The sequence below is a fragment of the Merops nubicus genome, unplaced genomic scaffold (genome assembly GCF_000691845.1).
Source record: "Merops nubicus isolate BGI_N331 unplaced genomic scaffold, ASM69184v1 scaffold12199, whole genome shotgun sequence".
Taxonomy (NCBI): Eukaryota; Metazoa; Chordata; class Aves; order Coraciiformes; family Meropidae; genus Merops; species Merops nubicus.
In genome coordinates, this window is record NW_008629036.1 from 1 (window position 1) to 11,815 (window position 11,815).

Genomic DNA, 11,815 nt, shown 5'->3' on the forward strand with positions numbered 1-11,815 from the left:
TGCCAGGCATTGCAGGAGCAGCAAAAGAGAGCAGGGAAGGGAGGTGACCCTTGTGGTCCTTCAGCTTTATACTGAATATGGTGGCTCTGGGATGGAATACCCCATTGGTCAGTTTAGGGTCACTGTCCTGCTCGCTCCTCCCTGCAGGTGCTGGGTACTTCCCCCTCCGTGTGGTGCAGAAGCTTTAGCAGTGACCTTGGTCTGCACACCAATCCTTGGTGGTCACTCTAAACATGGAGTGTTACCACTGCTGGAAGCAGATGCTGTCTGCAAAAACATGCCATTAACTTCAGACAATGCAGGTAGAAGAGCTTTAGCTGAAAAGTAAAATCACTGAACAGAATTAGTTCTGTTCTAACCCAAACCAGACAGGTAAGAAAATGGAAAAAAAGCCACCTTGCAAGTGAAAGAAGAATGTGAGCAAGGACAATACTGTGTCCTCCTGAGGCAGTGCACATGAATTGATGCTACCTGAACTTCTGTGAGTCTGATCTTGTTTTGAATCTGCATAAAGCAAGAAGGTTTTTATCTTTTTCAGATGCATTGATGGCAAAATATAACTCAAGAAATTCCACACACATCCCCCCATTTTTACATGCATTACTACATGTGTAACTGTTCCACATTGTGTTTAGCTACTTGTTTTATTTGTAGTATAATCAGACATCTGTGGCTTCTCTGTAAACAACAGGGAGGATATTGCTTTAAAGACAAGATTTTTTATTAAATTAAAAACTGAGAAAAAGGACTGTAGATACTTTTCACAAAGTGAGGGTGCTTCCAGATATTGCATTACTTTTTTACATGAAAAAAGTTTACATTACATTTTATGTCCCTGTGAGTGGAGCTACCTTTAACAGAACAAAGTGGCCAGTTTCGAATTCCCATCAAATTCTTTCTGTCCTGTAGTACACAGTATTAAAATTATTTGCATGCTTCTTCAGAAAATTTGCTACAGACACTAAGTGTTTTTGAAGTTTAATGGAGAGTAAGTTCTTTATAGCTATGAGACTAATACATATTTAATTTTTTTTTCTTTTATCTAGCTGGACCCAGATCGAAGCCTTTTTGATCAAGGAGTAAAAACAGATGGAACAGTGCAGCTCAGTGTGCAAGTAGTATCTAGGCAAGGTAAGAAGTTATGTTTGTCTGTTGTACAGACAAGTTAGTATTGTAGGAGCACATGTGAGGAAAGTTAATTCCCTACTATTTCTAGCTGTAAAATTGAGAAAATTGCTGAATGGTCACATAGCTTCAGAGTGTCTCTTTCATTGTGTACAGTTGTTCTAAGAGTAGTAATTAAAATAAATGTCATGGACTGGTGCTATTTAAAATGTTTTTTTATAGTATCTTCATATCAGTTTCTAAGTAAAAAACAAACAAACATCAAAACAAGCCACAAAACCCAAACAAACCTGGGTCAAACAGTGACAGTCACCATATGATGATTTCATTAAGGGTGAGTAGTTACTCATACCAGAGGAAATATCTAGGCAGGTATCAGGTTCTTGTTTCAGTAGGTGACAATTTCATCCTTGTGAGATGAGTCAGCTTGTGTGCTTTGTGAAGGATTCGATTATGGGAGTACTTGTAGCCAACTGAAAATTGGTAGGAAAGGCTGGGATCAGTATCTGCTGCCCGTTTTCTTTGGATGAGAAGTTAAAATAAACTATTGTACAGAGGAGCATTAACTGGGGGTGCAGAGCTTTGTTGATGCATGGTTTTTATTTGTGTTATCATTGTTTGGCTTTTTGTCCTATTCTTGTCCTTTACACCCTCTGTATGTCTTGAGTGGAAGGATTGCCACCACTCACTGACAGCAGTGTTCATGTTGGGCTCTGGGAACAGCTGCAGCTTTTTATTGCTGTATTTTCAAACAAACGGTGACAAGTTCCCACTGGAGTAGGGTATCTTTGATAACCTAAGTTATGTCAGCAAAGCAGATTAGCAAAATTTGAGGAGCGCGTTTTGTTTTCTGGTGGCTTCGATGTAGAGAGGAGAAAACCCTTCTGCTTTGCATTAACAGTAGTAGGTAAGACTGATGATTTACATTTAATGCTGGGTGTCAAGTGATGAGTGTTAGGTTGCATCCTCAGTTCTCTGTACATAATGGGGATTGAACTACCCTTCTGGTTTTCACACCAGAGCAGAAACATCCTTCAGGGAACTAGAAAAAAACTGCTCTTAATTCATGCCCAGTAATTTTGTCTGGGCACTGCATAGTACTTCCATTTTCAAATGGATGCAGGTGATCAATATCTTAACTGTTGTATTCCATTTTCCTCTTGTGGTTTGGGTTTTTTTCCTTTTTTTAATGTAAAACAGATGCGTGACCATACAGCACAAGGAGCTGCTGTTGCTTTTTGGTTTTTTTCCCCTCTCTATCCTTAAAAGAAATACCTGAGTATCAAGTACTTTTGCATAATTTCAGAACGGTCCTTAGTGTTGTTTTTTAGGCCATGATATTTGACACTTAAGCAACTCATAAGAAAGCTGTCTGTTGAAGGCAAGGTAAATATGGCAGGACAGAATATCCCAAAAGAAATAGCATGGATATAAAATAAGAAAGATATTTGGATTGTTAACAAGGAAATAGACTTGTTACTCTGACTGCAGTGTCCCTTTGAGACAGAGGGGAAAAAACAAGGTTTTATGTCATCCACATATTTTTCTTGTATGAATGAGGTATTGAAAGATTCCCAATTTATTTATTTTTATTTTTCTCCAACTTGTATAATATATAGAATTCAGCTAGCAGTAGCCAGTGATGCTAATCCTAGAGATGGATCAGACTTTCCTATTTCTTAAGAGAAAATCTGTTATGTCAGTTCAGGTGCTCTATCAAATTTTGATAAGCCATCTGTAAATTCAAAGAAATAAACACCAGCTGAAATACAGTTCTTTTGTAGAACTCTGTCTTATTGTAGTTCTTTTACAGCACTTCATACAAAGATACCTTAATACAAGTTACAGCAGATAAAATGTCAGTCCTCTTTATTCTTTTTACTGGAAAGACCACTCTGTCACTCCACCTTGCCTTAACTCCTCGTGGTTTGAAGGATGGAGATACATAAGTATATGTTTTTCATGCCATTGTGAGAACAGCAGTTTTGCATGCAGCCCTGTTCTGTGCTGCTCTGAAGTAAACTTCTTGCAAGGCTGTGATTAATACCAGATATTTCAAGGAAAAAAAAACCAGGTTGCCTGTAGGTCAGTCTTATCCCTGGTATATTCTCTGGCTTCAGACAATTAGCAGGAAAATTCAGACATGTCTTGATAGCCAGTGTCCTTGAACCTTTGTACTTTCTGTACCAGTTTATAATTCCAGGGTGTGTGACATTGTCACATTGTGTGCCATAACTTACATGCTGTCCAAGGAAGACTGCACATCTTTTGCAGTAGGTAGAGATGTGAGAAGAGATGCAGACAAACACAGTAAATTAATGTTGATCTAACATTGCAGCAGATTAGGTGGCAGACTGTTACTTCACAACATTTTTACTTATAAGCTGATTCCTCTACGGAGACTCATCGCTTTGATCTCTGTGCTTGCATTATGGATAAAGCAGTAGATTCACAGTTCCTTTGACATGTAGTTATTTGACAAACACTGCATTATTTTCTCAAGCAATACTGAACTGTTCTTCTCTAGAAGCTTTTTTTTTAACTTTCTTTTTTGAAAATCAAAAATAGAATCTTAACATGTAGTATCTTCCTTTACCCATTATCTATCAAACTTTAAAACAAGCCTGTACTGCACAGGTTAATCTTAGATGGCCTAGATAAAATGCTTACTCTCCTGAGTAAGGCAATTCTTTGCTTTTTCTTCATGTTTACTTCATCTAATCAACCATTTAGTGGTTGTCTGCATCAGGGTCTTTGTATCGTCCCCTTTAATACTTTTCTCAGGCTGAATTCCATTTAAAATCTAGAAGAATACTTGTCTGAAGGACTTGGTTTGTTCTTACTTGTACCACAGGTAAATACTCCATTTGCTTTCCCTTATAAATACTGAATGAGTTGTCATTTCAGCTTTTTAAGACCATCAACTACAAAACCTACCATCTCACATTGTGTGTTGATATAGATTAGACAGGAGTGGTATAAAGTAAAGCACAAGATACTGACATTATTCTGGCCATACGATGTTCTGTGAATCCTGCTTTCAACTGCCTAAACTTAGTCACAGTTTTACAGCTTTTACAGAATTTTTTTTTATGTGCAAATATGTTTAATAAAAATTATTAAAGAAGTGTGTCTGTTAGTTGTTATTATAATGGAAATTGTATGTTGTAATTTCTAGTTTGTTTGTTTAGCATATTGTAATGACAAGAAAAATCTTCTATGGTGTTAGCAATTTGGTAAGGCACCAGTTGGAGAAAATACCTTCTTAAAAGACAACAGTGAAGGTGTTACAAATGTTACAAAGCATTAGTAGCATTACTGAATGTGCTTTTTATTGCTACTGAATAGATACAGATGTATCTTCTGAATCCATGGTCTGATATCTTAAATGACAGATATTAAACCCAAAACATGGACAGCTGATGAAACTTAAAACATGAAGAATTTTCTAGTTGTCTTTTAATGCGCTGTTGAACTCACTGCCTCTTGCAGGGTACTGAAAGTAAATGTTAACTCCTGTGCATAGACCCCAGAGTTGTCAGGGAAGTATGGTAAAGGCTGAAAGAAATGCCTCTTGGTTGGGGGGCAAGAGGTGGATGCTTGTTCTGTTATTTGGGGGGGTTGCTTTTCTTATTCAGTTTGGTATATTTCTTACAAACCAAAATACTTGTTCTTTATGCCCACATGCTGAACGTTCTGTTCAAGATCTGTGAAATGGATCACCTAAATAGAGCAGAAAGCTGTGATACTGAGGGAGGAAAGAAGGGCAGCTTTGAATTCACCTTACTAAAGTATATACTGTGCAATAGAATATGTCATTCTAATTTAGGACACTTGCAGAAATCTGATGATGCTTTTGTGTCGTGCTTCTTTCCTAAGTATGCCAACAACTATTAATCAGAAAGCTTTAAAATTTCTGTTGTATTTACATCGCTATCTTCAAGTTTTGTGTTTGTTCGTTCTGCACCTAGGGATAGAGCCCAAGCTAAACATCCTTGAAATTGTGAAGCCTGTGGAGACTGTGGAGGTAGTGATTGATCCAGATGCTCATCACGCACAGGCTGAAGCTCACCTTGTTGAGGAAGCTCAAGTGATAACCTTGGATGGAACAAAACATATTACAACAATATCAGATGAAACCTCTGAGCAAGTGACACGATGGGCCGCGGCCTTGGAAGGCTACCGGAAGGAGCAGGAGCGCCTTGGAATACCCTATGGTAATGACACGTGGCTCTGTGTGTTCAGGCAGGGGCTGGCTTCTTTTGTTCTTTTGGGGTATTGTTGGGGGTTTTTTTATACATTCTAATTAATTTTGGTTATGTGATTAAAATGCTCCAAAATCTCAGAGAAGGTTTCTTACGGTATGTGTAAGTACAGTGCAAATATCTGTATAGAACAAGGTTAGAGTTAAGTACAATCAGTGCTTGTAATAGTTGTATTAAAATAATGCTTTTTGATCCATAATCTTGACACTACAGTTTTTTAAAAAACAGTTTTCTTTTTCCTCCCCTCCTTAAGAAAGTGTACATTAATGATAAAGTTTGTTTTCAAGTGTGTCTGAATTTGAACTAAGCTCAGTACTTGGTGAGGGTTGCCACAAAAGATGCTGGAACAAGTTGTTTGTGGGTTGCAGGATGCTGAGTATGGTGTTAAATTGGATTTTGCATGGAAAGCCATACTTGACTTCAACATACTGGAAAAAGATGATTCAGAACTGAATATAAGTATTCTGGCAGATGATCATCTCTTTTAAATTAATGCTGTTACTTAGGAGGTTGCTAATTTAATGTTAGCTTAAGAAAAGGCATCTCTGAATGCCTGCTTAGGGTTGAACTGAAATTGTGGGTTTCAGATCTACATTGCATTCAGGAGATTATGCATCTGAGTTACTTGTTGTGACCTGTGAAATATGCTGCCAAGGCACATTCAGCACATGGAGCCATAAGTATCTGAGCAGACTTGCAAAACTGGAGTATACTGGGAAGTGTTTAAGAATGCCAGTGAAGTCACAGGTCTTGGCAGGACATGTAGCTTGCCAGTATTTTGAATGGGATTTGATAATGAGATCCACACCATTTTCGTGCCTTTTTCTTGTTCTCCTTGGCAAGCACTTCCAAAATTGTTTCGTCATGCTACGTCTACAAATAATCAGATTTGATGCAGAATGTATGAAAACAAAACAACAGAAAAGTGAGGCGCTATCAGGAGCAGACTGATGTTTTTCAGCATGCTCTCCCATTAATATAAAAATAAAATTACTTAAAACTATGTTATTATTATGTTGAATAATGTTAATAGATTTTAATAATGTTCCTGCTTTAAGAAACCACTATAACTCACAAGTGTGACTGTAAAAGTTTAATGCCATTTGTGTCAGAGGAGCACAGATTTTCCAGGAAAATCATACTAGCTTTATATGTCAGAGATCTCTGTATTAAGACTAGTGTTCTCTTGATACCAGAAAAATGTTGCTAAACTGCCTTCCTAAAAAGAACAAAATTTTAAATGTTACCTGAGTTGACCTTGCAGGGATCTGGGTCAGAATAAGACACCACTAAGTTCTACATCATAATACAGTTGGAAGTTTCTGAGAATAAAGAATGTTCTTTATTTATGAAGGTTCTTATGTAGCCCCTCAAAACGTTTGTTTTTTTTTTCCTGAAAAAAAAATTTATAAATATACATCTTAAAAAATAGACAGAGGCCAGTTTCAAAGAAATATGAGGCTTGGTTGTGTGAAGTTCTCTGAAATTATTCCTTGAATCTTTTCAAAAGGCAGGGCATGTTGATATTGAATCAAGAGCAGTCAGTAAATAATCATCATCCAGAAAGGTAGTGGTTCAGTATCTTCATCCTTACAGGTTTTCTTGGTTTGCTGCAAATGGATAATTAGCTTTTAGCAGATCTTGGTGTTCCCTTTGTCTTGTATTTGTTGAGTTTTACTAGAGATTACAAATCTTTAGCTGTTAAAGGTATTTCTGCTAACAGAATCCAAAAATTTGGTGTGATTGCAAATATCCATAGGAATAAGGACAATAGTAATTGGTACAAGAAATAAAGCCAGAAATTGAAGGAACAAAAAGCTTGGAAACAGTGAAACTGGTTAGGGAAAGTAATTATTCAAGTTACCTTGCAGATTATGTTTTGTCAATGAGAACAAACGAGCAGCATTTTGTTGTAAATTCAATGTTGGTAACATTTTGAAGACCAAAACCCTTTTTGTGTGGCTTTTCCCAAAGGACGACATTGCATGGGTTTAGATAGCATCAGTCAAAAATGATGCAATGTTACTGTCATTTATTAAGGAAAATGGAATTTGTGGCTCCTAGATAATGTTTACAGACTTAGAAAGCTTTGCTTTCTTTAGTTTCTGAAATAAAAACTTGTCAAGGTGACATCTGTTGGGGGTATCACAATTTAAAAAAAATAATTGTTCTGCTACTGTTGTTTGCGCTTGAGATAGTGGAAGTAAATATCCCTGCTTAAGTTTCCACTTCTAGTTTGTACTTGTTGACATGTTTTAGTATCTAGCATGCAAGTTCAGCAAAGTTCTGAGGGTGATGCTTAGGTTTACCCATCCTCTTTCTAGATTGTTCACTCTAATACTGCCTGAAACAACAGACTTTATGTTAAAATGTCTTAAGACAGCAGGTCATGTATTGCACATACCTTGACTATTAACTATGTCTGTGTGTTCCTCTGCTGTGTGAGTTGTTCATGATTTTCTGTGCTTCACGTGATGTATGTGTTGTGTTGTGCTGAAATGTCAAACGGGCATCCCAAAACTTGATGCTGTGGCTTGTTTGATTCAAGTACAGGCATGCATTGGGTCCTATTGTATCAAGTCTCGGCTTAATGGTTTATTTAACATGGTCTTTGTAGGTGTGGTGTATTACACTTACTGGTTTATCTTTTTATCTATCTGTATATGTAGGGGATGTTTATTAACCCACCCATGTGGTGGGTTGACCCCAGCTGGCAGGTGAGCCTCCACCCAGTCACTTGCTCACTTCCCATCCAGAGGAATGGGGGAAAGAACCACAAGAGCCAAAGCAATTTGAAAAAGAAAAAATCATGGATCAAAATAAAGACAATTTAATAAGTTGTCCTGGCTGTGGCCCCTCCCATTTTCTTTTGCATCCTTGGCCTACTCACTGGGGTGGCCAAATGAGAAGCAGAGGCAGCCTTGTGTTGGAGTCCAGTACTCTCTGACCAGCTTCTTTTAGGTACTCCATGTACAGAGAGTGTGTGTTAATATCAAATTTATATGAAGATGGTTGTTGTTACATGTGATTTCTGATTTAGTAGAGTGATACAAATTATACTAAAAATGTAATACAAAGGTAAGTTACACTTAGAAGGATACAGTAATTGCAGTACACGCCTCAGTCACAGTACTGACATGGTTCCCATGACCAGTCTCCATATAATACTCTCACCATCATGAGCAAGCACTGCTCAGCAGTAGCTGAAACATCTACCAGCACGGTTTTGGTCTCCAAGCTAAAACACAGGATCATATGGGCTGCTCCAAAGAAAATTAGCTCCATCTCAGCCAAACCCAATACAACAGTGATTTAAAATAGTTTAGAAATGGGGATAGTGTTAATGACTTTAGAATGTAACATTTCATTGTAATCACATGCTGATCAACATATTTGAGAAGTTTCCTCTCTCACATCAGGATGCTCTTCTTTATGGAAACTAAAGACCTATGGAAAAAGAAGAATATCTTATGTGTGTAAGAAATCTCAGATGTAGTTCTGATGCAAAAGCTTTTTCTAAAATCCCTTTTTCACCCTTTCTATCTCTCATCCAAGTGACACCACTCCTTCAGCATTTTAAGAGGAATCAGTGTTCCATCCAGTCGTATTTGGTCATGGTAACAACACTTTTGTATGTTTTCTTTTATAGAAGCTATTAGATAATTGAAAGCATACCATCTTTGGACTCAAACTGAATAGCAGCACTGACTGGCCTAAAACCATGTCCTTTTTAGAAAATAAATGAACAGATAACAAGAAGCCCCTAAATAAAGTTTTTTAAAAGGCTTTCAGAAAAGGTCATATGAAAAAGGAACTTGAATGCTGTGAATCAGTAGCCACTTGCATTTCAGTGTTGTTGTCAGGTACAGCAGGGACTAGCTCTGTATCCTCAAGGGAGGAGGCACCTGGCAGTACAGAATGAGGTGATTTGCCCTTTTGTCTTGTTTTTCTCAGACCCGGTGCAGTGGTCGACAGACCAGGTGCTCCACTGGGTGCTGTGGGTGATGAAGGAGTTCAGCATGACTGACATTGACCTCAACGCGCTCAGCATTCCCGGGCGGGAGCTCTGCAGCCTCAGCCAGGAAGACTTCTTCCTGCGAGTCCCACGGGGAGAGATCCTCTGGAGCCATCTGGAGCTTCTGCGAAAATGTACGGGAGATTTTTTTCTGTGTTTTTCTGATTTTACCTCTTCCCTCAGATGAAACCCATTACGAGCTGTCGCTTTTCTCTACCTCATATTGGCAGAAAGAATTAGGGCATCAGCAGAAGAGGAGATATTAGTGAGCATGTCTGCTGTATGAAACGTGTCTGCATACTAAACACAGTTTACCCATATTTCATCAAACCTCATAGCTAATAGGAAGTAGAGACTGATGATTTCCTCCTTTGTTTTAATTATTAAGATTTTTAGTTTGTGCGTCTCCTGAATTTGACCGTTTTATAATTAAATATTGATTGTCAGTTATTTAATGTGCATCTCTCTGTCATATGAAGGTGAAGATTATTAGGCACAGGCAATGAAATCCTTAGAATGTGCACAACACAAGCGATAAGTCGATGTGTTGTACGTGTACAGCACAGTGATGTGTATGTGGGCATTTCAGATCCACCAGCCTTGGTTGTAACTGGGCAGACCAACAGCACTCTCCATTTATATGGTATAGCTAAAGGCTTTAGGGAGAATGCATAACATACCTTGAAATGAACCATGTGCATCCTCATTTCTAACAATTGAATGACAGATGCTAAATGTCTCTATTCATAAGACAGTGACCTATGCATGTCTCTTGCAGACTGAGACCAACTTTTTACACTTTTCCTCTATGAAATATGAAAAGTTTTGATCTTCAGGTGACTTGAAATTTGTGTGCTAAATACAAACTTCCTATCCTTTTTTTTTTTTAATTTGCAGATGTGTTGGTTAGCCAAGAACACACTGGAGAAATAGCAACTGTTACTATTGATCAGCGTAAGTCCCTCTGGCAGCAGTTAGTCCACACGGTTAGCTGCAGGTTTAGCTTTGTACTTTGGCTCAGTGCTACAGCGGTACAACACTGAGAAAACCACTCGAGTGATTTCCCTTGGTGAGGGGAGGAGAGTGTATTGTAACCTTAAAAGCAAAGTGTTGGGTTTCTAGGTATTTTGTTACTGGTTGAAAGGTGATCTATAACCTGACCTATGAAAGTTTCTGAATTTCTTTTTGGGCAGTCGGTTTTCCACTCTTGAAGTGTGCTGTCTAGGATGTGTATTTGAGTTCTTGAGTTGTTCTGCGTGTTTTTAGGTTCTATACTGCATTAATTAATAGATACATTAATTTGTTATGATTTCAAAAGGAAGCATTTCTAAAAACTGAAAGGGAGTGTGTTGGGGAGGACTTGCTTAGAAAACAATACTAGGAAAAATATGTTGAAGTAACATTACAGTCATCTGAAACTCATTCTTCCAGCTGAGGCAATGTCATGAATTATTAAAATGAATCACTTTTCAGAAGACCTGTAAGCAGCTTACATGTTGAATAAATAGTCTGTGTACTACATCTTGGCTTTGCATCCTTTTGTACCGTTGCAACAGAAGGGTATTTAATTGCTGTTTGAATAGGAGGTGTGGAGGGTTGTAGAGTGACTATAGGGGGTAGATCATATGGGAACAGCATGGAGATGAAAACAAAGGCATGAGAGGGTTGGGGGTTTTTTTATGGAAATGTAATATACATGGTAGTAAACTAAAGCTGATATTCTATCTGTAGTGTGTCATTTCTAGTATAAGTCTGAAACCACAATTTCCACTGTAAGTGGTAAGAAGTCGTTAAATTATTCTTAGCTTTATGACTTATACATTGTATCTTTTTAGGACAGGAAAAAACGTAGCTCCTAGGTGTTAGGATAATAAAGGTAATAAATAATGTGTGCCTGTTCCTGTGGCAGCAATTTCTAAGTGATGTTGTGCAATGTTCTCTGCTTGGCAGCGGTGCAGATCATTCCAGCGTCGGTACAGCCTGCTACCCCCACCACCATTAAAGTAATAAACAGCAGTGCCAAGGCGCCGAAAGTGCAGAGAGCTCCACGGATCTCTGGGGAAGACAGAAGTTCCCCTGGGAACAGAACAGGTATTGTCTCCATTATTTTTTAATGCAAATTTATTAATGCAAATGCAATAGGCACTTATTAACTTGAGTTAGGCTTTTGTGGAATACATCTTTGTCACTCTAAATGTGAGGTTTGTGCCAGTCCATGTGGAGTGAAGGGGTTGTAGCTACAAAATACATCCTAAGCACAGGCAGACCTGGCAGGTTGGTTAGGTCATGCAGGCACAGTGCTAATGTAGCACCACAGCTTCTGAGTCCTGCAGTAAATAAAATGCATAAAATTGTTCCTCTTCCTGCCACTTAACAGTCTGTCCTCTCAAAACTGCATAGCATTTGTTCA

The 11,815-nt window shown here is 38.1% G+C and overlaps 1 protein-coding gene across 1 annotated transcript; it reads left to right on the forward strand.

The window, feature by feature from the left end:
- Positions 1 to 1,046: 1,046 nt before the first annotated feature.
- GABPA (GA binding protein transcription factor, alpha subunit 60kDa) lies at positions 1,047 to 11,496 on the forward strand (the record flags this gene model as incomplete). Its single annotated transcript, XM_008946862.1, has 5 exons — positions 1,047 to 1,131; positions 5,097 to 5,342; positions 9,345 to 9,539; positions 10,303 to 10,359; positions 11,356 to 11,496. Coding segments are annotated over 5 exons (724 nt in total), but the record flags the coding sequence as incomplete, so codon positions are not given.
- Positions 11,497 to 11,815: the final 319 nt, after the last annotated feature.